Here is a 21151-nt window from a genome sequence, read left to right on the forward strand (position 1 = left end):
TGACAAGAAATTATTTATTTGCATGTATTTATTTTGTATTTTAATTTTTACAAATAAAAAATGCAAACTGAACATAAAAAATGCCCTTAAGAGAGTGTGAAGGTGTCGCGAATAAGCCTTAAATAGGTAAAATGGATTCTAATATACATATTATTAAAAATTTTATCTTTTTATATTATGTAACAAATTTTATTTCTATTTTAGTATATAGTTCTTATGCAGCGCGTTCAATCAATTAAGTATAGTAGACTCCCGATTATCCGCGGTGCGGATTATCCGCGCCTGCCGCACAAAGTTTTTTTTTTTTTTGACTGATTTTTTCAAAAAGGTGCAGTTTTACAGTTATGCTTTTGTAATTACATAATACATTACAGTATTAAAGCAGTACATATGTATTAATTTTTCTGTGTATCCTTGACGCCTCTCGTAAATACAAAGCATTTTTCTGTTTTCATTAACAAAATGCATTTTAGATTAGTTTTGAGTGATATACTAAAATATTAAGCATTAGTTAAGCATTTCCTGCTGTTTATTTTACGTTTTATTGTACATAAAACGATTTTTCAAAGTTGGAATGACTGTTTTCTTTTTTGCTATACCCGTTTTTAGCTTTTTTCGGATTATCCGCGATTTTTGTTATCCGCGGCGGCCGCGCCACCCAATTCCGCGGATAATCGGGAGTGTACTGTATAACTCATTTAATTGTAAAGATATGAGTATGTGGTTTTTTGCAATGATGTTGGTGCATAAAAATCAAGCTTTCTAATTAATTAAATTTGTCTAGAGGAATCGTATAAAAATTTAAAAATTTTAACTTTTGGAAAATTATCGGAAATTTTCTTTATGAATATGGTTTGATTTCGTACCTTATTTTGAACAACTTTGCAATTTACATTGCCCACTTATCTCTAATAGGTAAAGAATAAAATCATGTTTCAATTTTTTGGGGCACTTTGTATATTAACGCATATTTAACATGTTAACAATAAAATTTTTTAAAGAATTCTTTTTTCTTTCCAATTAATATTATGTCTATTAAACAATCGTTATTTAAGGTAGAATTATTTCATTGCAACATAGCTTCGGAAAACTTGACCAAACCAAATTTTTAACTCTCAACCAAATTTTTAATGATTTTACATTAAGTGAAAAATCTAGAATTCTGTTTCCAACTTGTTCAAAAAATAGAAATACCTTGTAAGAAATGTTTTATTTTTTTGCAGAAATATTCCTTTAATTAAGAATTCAACAATAGATTTTAATTATCACTTTCAGAATTTTCGAAATTTATAAAAAATTACTTTATTTACATTATATAGTTTTGATTTCGCGAATTGGTATAGATAATACAAAAAATAGATAGATCATGAAAATTGGTAATCGAAAACAACACTAACGTATATGATAAATTTTGATCAATGTAAATTGTTTCATTAAAACACAGTAATTCATAAAGGAACATTTCCAAAAAGCAAAATTTGATATGAAAATTCTTTCTGTATATTTAAAAATACCTGACAGCTTTATTTATAAAAGGTAGCTAATTAAAATTAACGGCAAAATGTAAAAAAGTTTCATGGATTTAGCAAAATAACTTTCTTACTGTGCTCATCAAAGAATCCAGGACACTGACAGCAAAGGCAGTGCCACAGGCGAAAGGCTGGGTCAAATAGAGCTCAGTATCAGGATCATCATCATCGTCTTGGTCTAAAAACTGTACATTAGTATCGTTCACTGAAAGAAAACAAAGAATACTTGTTATGCTTCGAAGAAGTCATAAAGTAATATAAAATATGTGCTTAACAATTTTCTTTGTCGCTATTTGTAATTTGTATAAGCATTCATGCGTCTCAATAAAACGGAACTAAAAGTTTTTATAACATTTAAAAATTTCACTTCATACATGAGTCTTTACTACTTTGTTAGTGAATTTTGGACTGTAAATATATATATTTCATTGTATTCCTTTATTTATAGGGCAGACGAATTCGCTAATTGACGATAGAGAAGCGACATTAATTTTTGGATAGACAGCAGAAAAAAAAAAGGGATTGGCTTTTGTTAATACTTCTATATTTTGTTTCATAAAAATTCAATTTTTTTATAAAAATTTATATTGCTAAGAATTTTACTTATTTACAGTAAATCTTTGCTACGTGTTTTTAAAAAAGTGGCAATTGCCATTTCAGATATGATTTTAACTTTTAAAAGACAGATAACAGATATGATGAAAAAAAACCCTAAAGAAACAGGTAACAGGTAATGAAGGAAAATGTACACTTTATTTACACATTATTTATAGTGATTCTGATTCCTTCTTATAAATATTAAGTTTAAAGTTAAATATTAAGATTAAAGTTAAGTATAAAGTTTTTACAGTTTTTTTTTTCTTTTCAAATAAATCATAAAGTGAATCCTACCTAATTCTGTAATCAACGGAACGTTTGTTCCGTACACAGATCCCCTTCTTTGCAACACAATCGGACTACCGAGGGGGGATAAGGCATCTGGACCTCCAGGATCTGTTAGAATAAAGCAAAAGTTTTATACATGACTAGCGACGACAGTAAAATATATGATTTTTAGCTATCTATATCATTATTTGTTAAGATTTACGAGCATTACGTCGAAATTATGAAAATATTTATTAATTACAAATTTGATTTGATAGTTTTAAAGATTATTTAAATTGGGAAGGGTTTTTAAATAATCTTGTGAAACAAAAAAAAAACGACGAATGGAAACATCATGAATAATTATTAGTAATGAGCTAGGAAAAATATCCTTTTACTTTCGGGAAGTTCTGTTAATCAAATTTAAAATAATTTTTAGAAAATTTTCTGTGGTCAAAATAATACTTGAATATTGAAATTGTTTCTAGATCAAATCAATTTGTTTAAAAAATATAGTTAAATGATTTCAATAATTTGATCAGAAAATTTGAGCCAATTTGTTGAATATTTATTTGAATCATTTATAGAATCATTATTACAATTTATTTATTAAATCAATATTACAATGATTTTTTAAGAACTTAAACTTTCATTAAATGTTACTTAATAGTCTATTGGATAAATTTAATAGTTAATTATAATTTAAGTTTACATTTCAAAATTTTAAATAATTTGTAATATACTTTCAGTTTGTTTTATAAAACAAACATAAGACTTTAAAATAATAAAATTTCATTTATAATTTGGAAGTATTTAAATTTAGGGAAAGCCATACAAAAACTGGTCTGTTGAACTGTATTTAATCAGAGGAACAGACATCTACTTACTGTGTGTTAATACTCCTATTGTGTCATCGAATGTCATAGCTTTAATATTCAATGAAGCCAAAATGGCTTCCTTGTCCGCAAGCGTTGGATCATCACTGCTTGGTATTTTTGCAGATAAAATCACACACATATCGCAGAGATTGATGTTAACTGCACGTAGATCTGCTCGACTCAACGGTGAGCCCTGCGTAAAAATAATTTTCATTAAACTCAATCAAAGTGGATTGTAAAAATATCGGTGAAAGGTTTAAATTGATTTTCAGTGTTGGAAAATGTAGAATTTTTATTTATTTCGTTAACATTTATGATTTATTTGCCTATTTCTTTAATTTATAATACATTGTGATGACAAAAAAGATCTAACATTTTAGATTTTAGTGAATTTGGTAGGAGGAATGAAGAAAACGAATATATGTGCATTCGATAAGTACAAGAAAATACTTTTTGCAGAAAAGCAAAAACATAATCACAAAAATGATAGGCTGCTTGGCTGTGAATTATTCAACTTTAAAGTAGCAAATGAATGTGTGATACCGTAACCTTAATAATAATGAATCGATAATAATCAAATTATATTATCTGCGAATATATATATACTAGCTGCCTTTTGCGACCAGCCGGTTCGCCAATCTTAATGCTCGTTAAAATTTTAATAATTAACTATTTTATGTAATTCCTACTTTAATAGCTTCTTCATTAAAATATTTTAAAACTTCAAATTTCAATTCACTCAGAATATTATAAAGGCCTTCAGTTATGACGTAATCTGTATCTCTCCAATTTTCTGTTAGCTCCCGTAGAATTTATGCTTTAAATTAAAGTGGAAATGATTAATCTGCAATTAATATAATAATATTTTTTACTGAAACAAAGCATTTTTTTTTTGTAATATGATTACTGATAATAGAGTCACTGAGCATTTAAACCTTATGGGCCCTAAAGAATATCTTTCTTAATTTATGTAATATTTCAAGAATTTGTCAACAAAATTTTTTCAGATTCATCTTGAGCAGGTATATTAATTAACAATGTTTCATTTTAAATGCATCAAACATTAAGAAAATAAACAGAATCGGTTAAAATAATCGGTCGAAAACAGGTTAAAAAAATTACTTAAAAAACGATGAACTTAAACTAACATAAATACAATTTAATTACAAAAGCATATAACTAATCTGAAAATAATTTAAATCGAGTCCTCTTCCGTTGAAATGTAAACAATCAGAATACAATGCGCATGCGTGAATTTTCAACGCCAGTTACGGTAACGCAAATGCGTGAATTTTTCTACGCCAGTTGGGGTAACGCTATGCAGATTATAAATTTTTAATTTCCTTTATTCTGTGTTATTTTAATTCAAAAGTACTTCAGAATGAATCTGAAACATGGATTAATTAACAATGCCTAATTTTAAATGCATCAAACATTAAGAAAATAAACAGAATCGTTTGAAATAATCGGCCAAAAAATGTTAGCCCTAGCCTCATTGCTGTTTGAAAAAAAAAAAAAAAAAACTGAAGCTTTATTCATTTGGCTGTACAGAAAAACAAGAGCTTAATCTTACATTTAGTACAGAGATTTTGGGTAGATTCTGTAGCATCTTCCACTCTCGGCGAAGATAGTCAACGTTTCCAACGATGACAACATGTTTTAGTTCGTGGTAATGAAAATTGCTGGCGCGAAGCGGCATAACAAGATTCCGAAGTCCAATTAGAGGTGAGTCTGGATCAGCAAAGAGACACACAACAACATGGCCATTCAGAACAGTCATTGCAGCTTGATTACGATCCTGTAATTATTGTAAAGAGTGCATTTAATGTTACATTTTTTTTAAACAGTGCTGTGTAATGAACTAATTTCCAATCAATAAATCTTTTAAAAATGCAAGAATGATAATAATAATAATAATTCTCTCGAATTTGGTTTGAAAATATTATAGCCATAAAAATAATACAACGATCTGTAATATAAGATGCATTTATTAACACCTTTCAAGATTGGAATTCAAAAAAATGAAATAAAAGCAATGTAAAAATTTTACCGAATTGGACATATTGAGACTGAATATATTAGTATCACATATGTTTAATGGAAATTCTATAAAGGCATAACTATATCAACTGTTGCACAGTTACATATTTCTAATGAAGTAGTTTAAAATCCTTATATATATGATTGATGAGAATACCTCGAAGGAAGGAGGAGTTGAGGGGAACACCAGAAAGAGTTTTATAAGTGAGTAGCACGGAAAATATCATTTTTTCAAGTATCGAATTTTAATAGGACTCAAAATTGTGTTTTTGCATATAATCAACAGTAAAATATCGAAAAAAAAATTATACTTTGAATCCTCAATTCATAGAAAAAGTTTAATAGTCGGAAAGAATGAAAAATAACAACAAAAAACAACAACAATACCCCTTTACTTTAAAATCGTACAGAATACAGTTTTAGGTTCCTAACAATGTGAAAACACTTAATTTTAATTGTCTAATGATAAAAACGCTATATTTAAAAAAACATGAATTATATTTTGAATTCGCACATTAAAGCTAAAATGTTCTGATTTTGGTAAAAAAAAAATAAGGGTTTTATGTTATATAAATATACATAATATTTTGTTGAACAATGTACCATATGAAACCTTTCATAGTAACATGGAAAGTATAGTTTGATAAAGAAAAAAAAATATCAAGGAGGGAAAAGTGTTGTAATGTACTAAAAAATATAAAAGTACAGTTTGGTTTTATTTTTGTCATTGCTTCCAAGAATTGTTTCCCTTTTCCCTAACTGAAATTATAAGTATAATTTTTTCAATATTTTTCGCTAATTAATATGAAAAATTGCAACTTTTAAATCCTATTAGAATTCGCAATTCAAAAAAGTAGATTTTTTCCGATCCACTCAATTGTATAATCATCGTTCCCTGTTCGTATTTAAGTTATCTTTTTTTTCTTTCCAATTTTGACAGAAAAGATTGTTTCGTTAATATTGGATATAAAAGTTAACTTATAACTTTAAGTTCTTGAAATGCATGATTTTATATATTCGTTCATGAGTTTAAATATCTTTTAATAGTAACTACCTAGATCTTACCTCGTTTGCTTCTCTCTTGGCCACTCTTCCAACTCTTGATTTCTTTAGAATAATAATCAAGTATCTAACATTTCACCGATTTCGACTTTTACTAAGAAAGGATTACGTATTCACTATACTGTAATATTATTATTTTTTCTATATATGTTAACGAAAACCTTTTGACTTTAACACTTCACTGCAGATTTAGAAAGAGGTACAAATTACGATACGTATCTGATGTACAATTTAATCTCTACGGCAAATAAAAAAAACATTTCATTCCATAGCGAGATAGAAGATTTCATTTTTGCGGAGTTATTCGGCCTCTACGATGTAGTGATTTATATGTATTGTTTATAAGAAAAAACAATTATACAATGAATAAAAATAAACACTTTCTAACATCGCTAATGGAAGATGTTAATAAGACATTCAACCTAAGAATAGTAAAATATAGTCATTTTTCTCTTCGGCAGTTGGTTTAAAAATATATGAAAATATCCAACTTTTTTTTTATTTCAGGATTTTCCCGCCATCTTACACATACATCATTCACCAACTGGCTGTTTTCTATATACAAGAAGATATCTAATAGCTTAATGTAAGAAATTATCATTCAAGTAGATGATGCACCATTGAATATACCTAAAATGTTATGAGGATTTCTTCTTAACATTGAGATGAATAGAGATAAATCAAAACTAATTAGCGAATTATTAAGGTTGTATCATGATGTTTCGTAAGAATGTTTAACAATAATCTATTTCACATTGCATTTCTGTACAGAAGCAGGCAAATCTTACCAAAATACAATCTTCAAGTGATTTTGCCGGACACCAGTGAAACATGCCTGTCGAATCATATTTCATTTCGGTTTTCTCGAAATCGAAATCTTTTGCTTGATCATCTGCAAGTCCAACTGCCAAAGGACCTTCTTGTTTGTTTGATCCATTAGTACCAGCTGCCCTGCTTGTGGGCCTAAACAACAAGAAATCGGAAAGCATTGTAGGTTGGAGACAACTTATCAGTAAAAAGGAAGTGATATATATTTGTTTCGCAAGCAGGTGTACATTTCGAAAAAAAGTGAAATATTTCACTTTCTTCGTTTGGATTTAATATTTTAAAAAAATCCTTTATTTATATATTATTTTTATATGGTTTTAAATTACTTTTTTTATTTAAAATTATACGAAAATTAGTAAAAACAAATTTAGCATGAGAAATTTTTAAAGTACTTTTTATTTATATATTAATAAATCCAATTTAGATTATTTCGACATTTATTCTGTTATATTTTACTTTTTTCTTATCAGCATAAAATATTATTATATCCTAACAATTAATTTTTACACAGATGGAATTAAAATATTAATTTGAAAAAAATAAAATGTTAGCTTTTTAAGAATAGAAATTTAGAAATATTATTAAAATATAAAATTGAAATAAAAATCGTTAATATTAGAATAAGAATAAAGAAGAATCTTGAATAAAGAAAAATAAATAGACAAGCAACAGGCATAAAGTTCAGGTAGGAAAAACCTGCAAATAATATTTCTATCTTTAAATATATAAAAAATAAACTAGATGGCAAGTGAAAATTGAAAATCCTGAGATTAACTCAGGAAAAAACTTTAAATACTATTGGTCTGCAGCTACAAAGCTGTAAAATGTGAATATGAGCAGTATAGTTTCTTCAACATCTACAAAAGAAAATAATGATTTTGTTAAGATTAACTAAAAGAAAATGAGTTTTCTTGATCGTGCATAAGAAATTTGCGTGGAATACCACTAAGCATCAAATACGCTTTTGAATCCAGTGCTTTGGTTATGATAACTAAATGTTTCTCCTATAACTAAAGTCTTAAAAGCTCTAAAATATATAAACGCAAGCAAGCCTATCTAACAATATTTTCGGTGAAGAATAAATAAAGGAATAAAAAAGCATTGTTTGAAATGGCAATTATAGCATAAAATTACTTTTTAAGGCTAATAGATATTAAAATTCTTTTTAAATCTTAAAATATTAGGCGCTGCTTAAGAAAGATTCAAGATCAACTCATTTTCTCTCTTATAGGATGTCTATTAAAATGCATAAATATATATAGAGAGGTAAAACAACCAGGCAAATTGCCAGTCTAACAAACATGCATCATGCAATGCTAGTGCAGCTTACAATCGACATGCGACTACAGAAAGGTGCAGTAAAATATTTAAAAGACAAAGGAAAAAAGCGACGTGAAAGACACTTGCTGAATTAACAAAACATGCACTTCATTCATGCACCAAAATGGAATACGAATCAATAGAAATAGTCCTCTTAAACCAAATGGCAGGAATAATAACTCTCCATTTATATATTATAGACCTAGCTGTATGTCAAATTACTTATTTCATCAGATTTTTTTATGTATATTGTACTGAATTTTTACGCTTGACAGTTATTGTAGCTTTGTAAAATAGAATTCCGTAACTGAATCAACAAATACATACTGAGAATATTTCAAAATAGCGAGTCATAATTGTAAATGCATCATTGAATGCAATTTAAAGTATTTATGATTGTAAATTTATGTATTTATTTCTGATGTTTCCAAATTAATTTTTGTAAAATAAATCATGGATATGGTTTTTAATTTACAGAAATGTTATTTTTTTTTTTTTTCAAATTGTGTAAGAATTTAATGTAGAAAATCTGTGTTATCGATTTCGTGAATTGACTCATTACCAGTTGGTATAAGAGGACTATAATCCAAAAACATACCAAATAAGGAGAAAAAAAAAGGCAGATATAGCCAGAGTAATGAAAAATGAAGTAGAAAGTAGAGGCATACATGAGTTTTTTCACTTCATAGGCTAGGTGTAAGCCAGCAAATGTGTCGTCGGTCCTGGCGCCGTGCGTTGTGTTAGCCAGCGGGCTGGAAAGAAACAGGAGAAAGGGGCCAGAAGTGATAACAGGATGTGCAAAACAACCACACGCACGCGCACACACTAGAAACGCGCATTTCAACGTGGATATTGTGAGGTGCCAGCACAAGAAACAAAAACAAGCAAAGCAACACTTTTCTTTTTCCACAAAAACATGAGAATGAAATTGGAATTTCACGGGGAAGGTAATGTATTCACGAGGTGACGCGCATTTAAAATCCCAATAACATGATGAAATAAACATTAAAAGGAAATTCTGTTTGTTAATGCGATTTTAACTATACTTTTTTTTATTATACTTAAATGTTAAATAATAGTTAGATTAGACTGCCTTTATTTCCTTTATACAAAATATTAATTTAATTATACCAGCAATCAAAGCAAATTATCTTAAAGAATGAAATTACAATTCTTTTGGATTTAAATATAGAATTATTCTATTTTTTTAATAGGAGATTATGAGAAATCTTGCAAATTTTTTGCTTGCTCCAAATTGTAAAAAAGTTATCGGAAACTACGCGAAAAATGGAACAAATGCATGGAGTTTCATTATTTGAAGAGGCATTATTTGGAATTATTGTCGCTTAGCAGGCAACACAAATTCCAAATTTTACAAAAGGACAAATTGTGACTTTAGCAATCAATAACAAATATATTTAACTATTTTGATATCTGTTGTAAGTATGCGGTCTAATTTTCAAATAAAAATTAATAAATAAATAAACGGAAATATTTATCATTTATAGGGAAAAATTTAATTCCCCCCCCCCCCTTGTAATATTTACAGAAGTGAAATATATAGTGTTTGTTAAGCGATGAAGTTTTCTTGTTATTTCATATGATCTTTTGCTTGAATTTTTATATTTATCCGTTACTTTATTTTCTGTTCTCTAACCATTCACTGCTATCAGATTTATAGCCTTATTTATAATTAAACTGAAATGGTTTTTTTTTTTGTGTTGTAGCTCTAATATATGTGAAGATTTATTAGATTCTGTTTTATTTGAAATAATAATAAATTGAATTTTCGTTATACAATCTGAAGGTTTTGTCCAGTATCAATATACCGTATTTATATTGTTAAAATATATTAATTGTCCATCATAACTAACCCAACCTTCTACAAATTTTTTCTGCTGAATGCCATTTTAAACAATTAATGAAATTAATTTTAGGATTTTCTGTGGTCAGGTAGGTTATATTTCTTGAAGTATGGATTATAGAAATAATTACCGAACAGAAAATTATTAGGGCTGGGAAGATTACTGTTTCTTTTCATTCTGGCAACCGAGTTGAATACATCGTCAAATCGTTGCAGGGCATTATGAAACGATTTAATTCCTTAAGTGTTTTATGAGCACCTTACATCTTTAGAATTCTACAAGAAATAGAGAAAAGTATAGATATTTACAAAAGAGGTGCGCTATATTTGTGAAATACAATCAATCTCTAGGGTTGTTTTCATAATGCGGATTATTTTTCAGCTTTAAAATAGTTGAAAGAATGCTTCGCTGAGACTGGGTGTGCATTAAAAAAGTACCTGAGTGTGCATTTGACATTCTTGTAAAAATATTTTTAAAAATCATTCATCATGGAATAATGAAGGTTTTATATAGGGATACTTATAATAATTGGTAATTAATGTGAGAAAACCATTTTTAGCGCCATAATAGCCTACTGATGACTTCATATCTCCACAATTAAGATTAAAGAAACATGCTAAACGGAGAATCTCCATCTGAAATCTGTCAATAATAAAAAACTAATTTTATTATCTTTTCAGATTTTATATCTATATTTATAGGTTAGTTATAGCTAGAATCTGTTTTGTCTCTTTGAATGTTTACTTGTTACAGATATGTAGAGTAGTACTTGGAATTCTCATCAGAATTTAAAAAAAAATTATTGGATTTTTTCGAACAACCAACAGTACGGTTTATTGCTGCTAATTTTTTTTTCTGGAGTATAAAGCTTGATTAAAATAAATACTTTAGTTTTATTACTTGATTTTCCAAGATGCAATTTAGTTTATTTGTTGGATAGACTATCAAAAGGGTCTCTTATTTTAATATGCTAAAAATATGGCTCCTTCTTCAAGTCATAAGAATATGTTTGTAAGAAAAATAAAATACTTTTGCTACTTTTCAGGAATTTTGTGTTTAGATATGTAGAGGTAGAAAAATTCAGTTATGATATAAATATAATATTTTAAAAGTGAAAATCAATTTCAATTGCCTGATTTTACGTAATTTTTTTTTTATAGAAATTGTATTAGCGAAAATTAATGTTCCCACTTTTCTACTTATGCAAACTTATTTCGTGGGTGTTCGAACAATTTTATCATCGGATGATGAAAGATACACATATCTAAAATTTGCCAGACATGTTGCAAGCATCTGCATTCTGACTCTGTTCAACAGGTTATTATGAATTAAAAAAACGTTACTAAGCATCCTATGTAACTGCGAGGAAAGATTTTCTACTCCAACTTACTAATGTCTGCACTTTCTGAATTGTAGTTTTAGTGCGGATTTAACTTTACTATAGTTTTAAAATTTAACTTAAGTTCCCCAGTGAAAATCAATTTCATTTCATATTTCAATTAACTTTTAAGTATATATTTAATGTTATTAACAAAAAGATACAAACACAAAAACTTAGCGATATGTATGCGAACTTTAAGGATCATTACACATTTTCGATGCAAATACTCAAAAGCTATATTTAAATAAGTTACAGACAACGGTTAATTCTTTCTCCAAAGCACACAATTTTTGAACTACATACTAAAAACACGTTGCTGGCACAGGATACAAGCATTTACATTTGCTAAAACACCTGTTGGAGAGAAAATGTCAGTATTTTTGTAGAATACTAATACAATTCTTATTTAAATTTTAAAGGCATCAAACTGGAAAATTTGTAATAAAATAAAATGTATTTTAAAAATATATCTAAAATTTGTAAAAAAATATATCGTTTTAATTGTTTAATATATTTTAGTCAGATTTATATTATTAGATTTCTTGCTTGGAATTAAATGTTCACTTTGCAAATGGAAAATTAATATTAAAACAACCCCAAATCACAAACATATAAGCATTGCATTTTAATTTGTAGTTTTTATACGAAAACTGTAAGAATTGTACAACAGATACTTTAGAGCAGAAGCTAGTTAATATCTAAAAGAAGAATCATTTTACAAATCATACATTAAAAAGTAACATCTTAATTTATTTATTTTTTAATTGGAGGAAATTCTAATTACATTCAGTTATCAAAAGGCAAAGATTGGAAGGGAAAGTTCAAAAATATAAAAGAGATGGTGAGACAGAAACTAATTAGTAATATGTCATTTTTTTTTATTTCTAGAAAATATAAATGCTATTTCAGGAATTCTAATTTGTTCCAATATAATAGTTTTAGCTAAAAGAATTGGTTCATTTTTTTCATTATAAAATATTACTTTTCAACAGATTAATAATGAATTTCTAGATCATATAAACTGATATTTGTAATTGAGGGACATCTCATTTATGCTTATGCATATTTCACAGTTCGAGTGCGTAAATTCCTATTTCATTCGCCATCAATACATCTGGAACAAACACGAAGAGAACAATTCGCGTGTGAAACAAATCAATTACAAACGACAGTCATGCAACACAAGAGTGTTTCAAAATCAAACTGACCTTGGAAATAATCCGGTATTAGTAGCAGGTTGTCCAAGCCCTCCGACGCCGTTTTTTGGAGCCGGCGATGTTAAAAGAGGCGTTGCCGGATTGGCTCCGGGTGCTCTCTGGGGCTTTAAACCTGTCGTAGAATTTCGTTGGCGGGGCGTAGTGCCATGCACAGCAGTAGTTCCTTGACTTCCGTGATGCGTGGCGTTATGACGTCCTCCGATTTGCCCTGCGATGTTGCTGACTGAAGCCAAAGAAAATGTAACAGTAATTATCTAGGTAGCCATTTATTTATACCCATCACTGTTGCAACTTTCACTGGACTTGGCATATCGTTTCAACAGAAAAAAGAAAACAACTTCAAAAGATTTATTAATCTTTCATAAGATGTTGCAAGTTTCTTCAGCATTATTATCAAGAGAAATGAAAACGTACGAAGTTTTTCTCTACAGAAATATATATGGTTTGAAAAATAAGTTTATGGTATTGGGTATTGCATATTTGTAATACAAAAATTTTGATTATAATTAAATGAGAAAATATAAAAGAATCTTATAATGTAGATACTCCTTTTTTATTAACATTTATAGCATCATTTTATTTAAGGAGATATTTAATGAATGAAAATCTATCTTCTATATTATAATATAAGAAACTGGTCACTTTTGCAGATCTGTTTGTTAGCCCAGATTATTCACTTTTTAGGCAGTAAAACGATTAATAAAAATTCAACCTGTTATTTGACGCTACTGCAAGACATGAACTTAATTAAATTAGTCTACTACAAGTTATTAATGATCCTACTTCTAAAGTAATGTCCATTCGGAAGTAATTTTTTTGTCTTAATTTAAGATTGGCAAAAGCATGCACTTAAATATTTTAAAAGGTGAGTTTGAATTTCATCATAACATTATTTCAGATTAAAATAAAAGTAAATTAAAATAATATTAAAAATAAAAAAATGTATGGAAAGGGAATTGATATTAATAAAAATATACTTTTTTGGAATTTAAAACAGTGCAAAAATATTTTTGTGAAACAATAAGTTTGGAAGATATGAAAATCAGCTTCCACAGGTAAGTTATAGGAATTATACATCTGGCAACGGTAAAGCCTACTCTCGCATCCGATTAAAGTTTGTTTCTATCATCTTTTATATATTCTATTTTCAGACTGATTGTAGTTTTTAGCCCACATCCGAGAATTTCTAATAATATTTTAGAGCTCCATCAATTATTTAAACTGTGCTATAAAAAAAGTTATATGAAGTAGTCTGAAATGTTTGAATGACGCTTTGTTTACATTGGATTGTTGCCATTCGATAATAAGTAATAAGAGCGATTTCTGTACTACATACGTTAGTATTTTATACACTGGGTGCCCCAAAAATAACTAATGGATTTTGAAAATCAATAAAAAAAATATTAAATGCGATAGAAATGGATAGTTTGCGGCCTAAACGCTTGAAAGATCAAGGAATTTTATCCCACCAAATTGCAAATTTAGTTAAAATTGTAGCCGAAAGACGACGCTGTAAAATAGGAAACATAAAAACCGGTATGAAAATATTGAAAGGATTATTGTAAAACATTAAACAACGTTATTTTCAATTTAACTCCTATTTATAGTAACAACGTGGTGCTGTCTGAAGCAAAAATTTACAGATTTCATGTACTTCGTTTTAATTATATTTGTGGTTGATTGCCTGCTGCGCCACAAGACGATGTTTGTCTAATTATGATTACAGAGATATCAAGAAAAAGTTTTTCTTTCCCATTAAATACCATTTTATGTATAATAATAATATAAATCTTAAAGATATGTATAATACACTGCAACATTATTTCGTGAAAACAGTTTTTTTTAAAACAATAAATGTTTATTCGATTCATTTTGTATTCCAGGGCAATTGTTTACATGGAAATTATTTATTGATAGATTTTTTTCAAAAATATCGGAACGTGGAAAAATATTCTTATAAAATTATTCATCTATACTATTTAAGCTAAAAATCAATGCTTTGAAAATGTTAGACAATTAAACGTTGAATATCAATTTATTAAGGTTTATTTATTAAAATGAATTATGTATGATGTATAGGGTGTTTTGTGAAATTAGATCATCGATAGTTAACCTTCATTATGGTCATTATTGATGAATGTAACAAAATCTTAGGCATTAAAGGGTAAATAATTCATGAAGGCGCATGCGCATAAAGAAAGGTTTTAGTCATTAGTCCTTAACCTTTTCCATTGGCTGATCATTTCATTAAATGCATGTCAGTTATCTCAGTAATATCATGCCCGCTCCATTCTACTTTTGCTACATCATTGACTAACTAGAGTAATGATGGTTGTAATTTCCTAATTCACATTGAACCAAATATAGCCTCCTTCCAAGTATCCAGGGTTTTTCGAATACAAAGTTGGTTTGCTTTGGTATGCTTCCAATCATTTCAGAATCCTTTCCAATTACTTTATATATTTATAATTCGATTAGCAATTAAAGTTATACAGGATAATATGAATAGTCAAGTTGCTGCAAACTTTATATAATTAATATATAGTACTAACAATACAAAACAAGGTGTATTTATAAATTACTTACATTCGTTTGGATTTTTAGTAGCGTCTGAAATAAAAAAAAAATTAATTAAATTTTTTTTGAAGTTAACTTATAAGAAATCACAAAACATTAAGATAAGTATTGTAAATATATAAAATGTAGTTGTAAATATTAATTTAATTTGGAAAATTAAATAATTTTTTAAGACTACCATAATTTATTGCAAAATATCAGAAATATGTCTAAAAAAATATAAATGGGAAATTTTATTATTTATGAAATAGAATGTAAAATAGAAATAAAATTAAATGTTACTTTAATTTTAGTGGATAGGTTGTTTTTCTTGAGGTCACAAAAAAGAAAAAAAAGGAAACGCAGGTTAAATTGTTACAATAATATCTTTAATACCATAAAAGTAAGCATATTTTTTAATTGTTTTCTTTTGTTTTTTTTCCATCAAAATGGAAATTCAAAGAAATTTCAGTACGAATGAGCTATTTAGAGTTTCGCAAATGGTTTTGATATCTTTCTAGTTCTAAAAGGACTAAACCATAGAAACTTACATCACTATCAAATTTTGAATAAATTATGAATGTTGTACATAAAATAAACAAGATGGTATAGCTGGTAATCACTTTTAACTTAAATTTGTAATGCATTGCTTTTGAAATAAAACTTTTCAAAATATTTTTCGATTATTTAATGATATTTAGCGAATGCTGTGCTCAAGATTTCGGAATTTGGCTATTCTTAATGAGATATCACAGATAAATCTTGTTTATTATTATTAAACTATGACAATTTTATTCAAGTATAATCAACGTTTTCCAGTTTATTTAAATTCATAGAGTCTAGTTTTATTGATTTTAATATCAGAAGCTTTACAAAATTATTAAAGCATTATTTGGATTCCCGAATATTTATTCTGTATTGAACTAAGTTTTACATTCTGTTGATTGATAACAAATAAGTGAAATAATTTCATAATAGAAGTGATAAATATAAAATGACTGCAATTCCCTTTTTTTGGATAGTAATATATGCTCTAAATTTCCAGGTCTTATATAAACTGATGCTATATCGTTTGTGATGGAAATGAAATAGTAAGAAATCAATAATGATGAGGTCTCGAATTTCCACGGATTTTATAATTTAACATCTATTCTAATGCTTTTAAATTCAAAGGCATGAGAAACGTTTCATATATAACGATATTTAAAATGATTGCAATTATTACCTACCTCTTAGTTTCACCCTCTTGGGTATTTCTGGAGGCGTGAAGGTTGGGAATGTAGAGTTGTGTACGCTCTCATCTGGAACGCAATTATATGTAGTATTATCCAGTTCAAATGGATATTTATAAACTCGTAAAAAATATAAAGAACAACCAATAATAATAATTAAAAAAAAATACAAACACTGAAATCAAAAACACCGAAAGGGCAGACAACAACACAGAAACACACATGGCATTCTTTTTTTTTGTAGGGTCTATACAAACATTCATTAAAATGGAATAGAATCATCGCAGCATATCAAAGCATATTAATATGCCGGCCGTGCAGGCATTCATTGCAAGCATTCTTGCTCATGAATAAGCATAATCTGAGGACGTGTGATGGCAGGATTAAAGGATAAAAGAATACAAATATAAAAAAGAAAAGGAATCAAAACGGAAGTAATTCTTCGGAAAAAAAGTGAATGTGATAAAATAGAATATAAAAAAAGCAAAAAGTGTGTAAGATTATTCAAAAGTTTTCGCAATATAATAAGACGCAATTTTTATTACATTTTTATGAGTAATGGGCTCAGTTTTTACTAATTAGCTCGTTTCAAAGTAATGTGGAAAAAAGTTTTTGTATGCCAAAATACGCCCTACAATATGAATACTGAAATTTCGCACTTAGAATATTTATTTTAAAGTTACACTTTTTCTAAAGTGAAAATGAAACATGATATAAGCCATAATAACTATTTTTTAGTAACTTAATTCATTCAAACTCATAATGAAATTTAAAATTCCAAAATCCTCTTTGATTTAATTCTAAGATTTATAATTGTTACCTGACTCATAGACACAAGAAAACGTTCTTTTCCTTTTTTTTTTTAGAAAGTACTGTAACATCAATGTTTTAATTCATGTATAAGGATTCTTTTTTCCCACAAGCAATATTTAAAAGTGTTTATGGATGATGTTAATATCAGATTGTCGATTTTCCAACCATAATAATTACAATTTTTTAAATAACTGAATGCATGCATGTAAGTAAAAAAAAAGAGACAATTAATTTGCATCTTGATATATTATTTGTAATCTAAACACTTAGTTAGAAATTATTTTGAAAGTTTTCCTTTCCATTCATTCTTTTAGCGCAATTTCCTTTTTTAAAATTGAATTTTATACATCAAAAAGTTTTATTTCCTCAGTTGATGGAAAAACGATGCTAGTATTCATATGTATTTTAGAGGGAAAAGAAAAGGAAACAGAATAATAAAAGTGAAGTCTGAAGTTAAATCTAATTTCAGAAAACGAATCTTTTGTTGCAGAACGATTTTCTTAATGGTTAAAAAAATGACTATTATGAAATATTTATTTAAAAATATTTTTGAAAATTATAGAGTAAAATATAGAGTAAAACGGGATTATTATGTTAAATAAGAAATTAATCATTACCTTTAATAAAGAATATTTCGCTTTTGAATCTTTGAATCAGAAACGAAGAATAACAACAACAAAAAAATGAATAAAGCGGAAATTTTTTTTATAAGCAAAACAATAATGATCCTTATTTGTTTTATTTTGTAAGTTTATTTATTTTTCTTTCTTAATAATTCACAATTAAGAAAATATTAATTTTATCTTTTAAAGAGAAAAAAAAACATATTTTACTATTAAAAGCTGTTCTTTGTATCATAAATATTATATAAAAAATGTTTTTTGGAATAGAATATTAAAATAATTACGATTATCATGAAAGGAATTCTTTTGAAATACACTGAACAAAATTTAAAAATAAAGAAAAGGACACATAAAAACCAATTAAAAATGTAACGTAAGTGCTAAGCGTAATTCATTAAAAGAAAAAAAAATTCTTAGAGCCATAAATATATATTCGATAAGCATAGCAAAAATTTAGCTATATTTTATTTTAAGTCCTAAAAATGTGATAAAAAATTCTATGTTTACATAACGTGCAAAAAAGTGATAAAAAAAGGCACCGAAAGGAAAAAAAAATCAATACCATTCCACTTCTTAAATTCCACAATCAACACATAACTTTGGAAAATTTTCCAAAATTTAATGATAACGTAAATGAAATGATAACGTAATTTCAAACGAAACTAAGTTTTTACTATGCTGAAATTAAAAACATATACAGGGTGTCCCCAAAAAATGTATACACATTTTAGCAGCTGATAACTAAGTTATTTCTTCTTTCTTTACATACTGAACCCATTGAACCGAGTGATGGCAGACAGACTTAAATTTGAAGAAAAGAAATTTATTCTAAAATGCTACAGGAAGTATGAAAATGCAGTAGAAGTGCAAAGACAATTTAAGAGGGAGTTTAACAAAGAACCACCTACACGAGTTACCATCACTCGAATTAGAGATAAGTTTGAAGCTGATGGAACTGTTCAGGACGTCCATAAACCTGCAACAGTTGTTCAATTGAGGGCAGCCATTGAACATGAATGTACGAATATCCCAAGGGAATTGTTCCATCATGTGTGCTATTCCATCGCTTCGCGTTGTCAGCAGTGTCTGGAGCAGAACGGACATCAGTTTGAGAACATGCGATAACAAGACAATAGAATGATATTTGTGGAATCTTTTACATCTTGAAAATTATTCGAATTATAATAAACCCCAAATTTACAATTATTTAAAGTGTGTATACATTTTTTTGGGACACCCTGTATATACGTCATTCAAAACAATAGAATGTCCCACTTAAATGTGCAGAAGGAACACACAGATCACAGCGTGCACACGGCAAGCATATGGAAGCGATTTCGAATTGAACCTACTATTATCTGATTCAGATACTTCAGCCTCAATATCAACTGCACTTCCGGTTCTTGAGATAAAATATTCTGTGGAGATTCACAATGATTTTCTTCATTATTGGTACGAATTTTCTTTAATATACATTACATCAATATTCCAGAAACATTTAGAGAGCTTTCAAGCCAAAAAAGCCAGGCAATCAATTAAAAATACAGTAACATTCATTATTTAACGTAATAGCGAAAAATAAGTAAAGGAAAAAAAAAGGCACCATAAAATTTAGCAAGTGCAAGGCATTATATTTTATAAAACGCAAGCAATTAAATATGAATTTAGAATTAGTTTTATATTTCAATTTAAGATAATGCTTAAGTAATTTAATTAAAAAATGCAATTGCATGTATAAGATACTCTTAAAATTTAATGGCGTTAAGCATTCAGCGCCTTAATAATATAAAATAAGTGGCTGCCATACAGAATCATGCCTTTCCGCATCTACCAGCAGCTTTGATTAGCTTCAGGGGGCATTGTGGATTTAATCTCATATGTATCTCCATTAAGTGTTTCGTAGAAAATTATGTCTAGGTAATTGAAACACATATTTTTAATTCTAAATATATATTACATTAGTCTCCGAAAATATCTAGTGATTATAAAACATTTAGTTATTAAACTTTCCCTGTTTGAAAGCTTTTGTAATAAAATCGGATGAACAAAAATTTGATATTGGAAAACTTTTGAAGTTACTTAGAAATGAATTCCACAAAAAAAAAAAAAAAAAAAAAAAAAAAAAAAAAAAAAAATCCTACAGGAAATTTTGCACCTCTAGAATTGAAAGCAATTAATAGATTCATTTAGTTCTGGTAAACTGTATTAGTTAAGTGGGCAAAAAAAATAGAAATCATTTTCACATTTCAAGTGGAAATGTGTTGTATTATGATCGTAATGATTAAAAGAAGAAGCAATTTACTTTTGACGTAATCGAATTCTATGATTTAGCTTAGAGAGAATTACAGAATCGCAAAATCAGTAACCCTTTAATTAGACAGTTTATTTTTGATGCAATGAATGTTCCTCAATATAATTATACTGCGCCCAGTGTATAACATACTTTAAAGCTGAATATAATAAATCGAACGGGATGCCCATTATAGTATATCTGATATTATCTTTCAGGACATTAAAAAAATACAATAGCTATTTCAAATAACCTCAGAGCAAAGTCAAATAAGACAGATCCAATTATAAACAGAATTTATTCATAATACGCTGAGTTATAAAATATTGATGTAAATGGATTTATACTGAACAATGCAAATGAAGCATCCTATTTGAAAATTGTTGAATGCAAGCATTAACTATGTTGCATTTTAAGAATGCAAACTTTTTGTGTGTTTCTCAATAATTCTCTTCTAAAATAAAATAGATTTCAGGGTCTGTAGAAATAGTATATTGAATAATCATGTTTTTGCTATAAAATGTCAAGAGGTTACGCTTGGCGAATACAATAATACTAATAATGCTGTATTATGCAATAATAATGCGAATTTCTGTAGCTATGTCCTTGATCGACCCTTTCAAAAAATGCATTTCAAATTCTCAAATAGTTTT

The 21151-nt window shown here is 27.7% G+C and overlaps 1 protein-coding gene across 1 annotated transcript in view; it reads right to left on the reverse strand.

Annotated features, from left to right (window-relative positions):
• LOC129967157 (calcium-activated potassium channel slowpoke-like) overlaps positions 1 to 21151 on the reverse strand; it is a 112442-nt gene that overhangs the window by 14484 nt on the left and 76807 nt on the right. Inside the window, exons 18-27 of the mRNA XM_056081856.1 lie at positions 19561 to 19626; positions 16770 to 16841; positions 15571 to 15594; positions 12976 to 13207; positions 9190 to 9273; positions 7162 to 7336; positions 4845 to 5069; positions 3281 to 3464; positions 2421 to 2522; positions 1604 to 1734 (exon numbers count right to left, since the gene is read on the reverse strand). Coding sequence (XP_055937831.1) covers positions 1604 to 1734; positions 2421 to 2522; positions 3281 to 3464; positions 4845 to 5069; positions 7162 to 7336; positions 9190 to 9273; positions 12976 to 13207; positions 15571 to 15594; positions 16770 to 16841; positions 19561 to 19626 — 1295 coding nt within the window. The remainder of the gene's footprint in view (positions 1 to 1603; positions 1735 to 2420; positions 2523 to 3280; positions 3465 to 4844; positions 5070 to 7161; positions 7337 to 9189; positions 9274 to 12975; positions 13208 to 15570; positions 15595 to 16769; positions 16842 to 19560; positions 19627 to 21151) is intronic.

Source organism: Argiope bruennichi, chromosome 4 (genome assembly GCF_947563725.1).
Source record: "Argiope bruennichi chromosome 4, qqArgBrue1.1, whole genome shotgun sequence".
NCBI classification, from domain to species: Eukaryota; Metazoa; Arthropoda; class Arachnida; order Araneae; family Araneidae; genus Argiope; species Argiope bruennichi.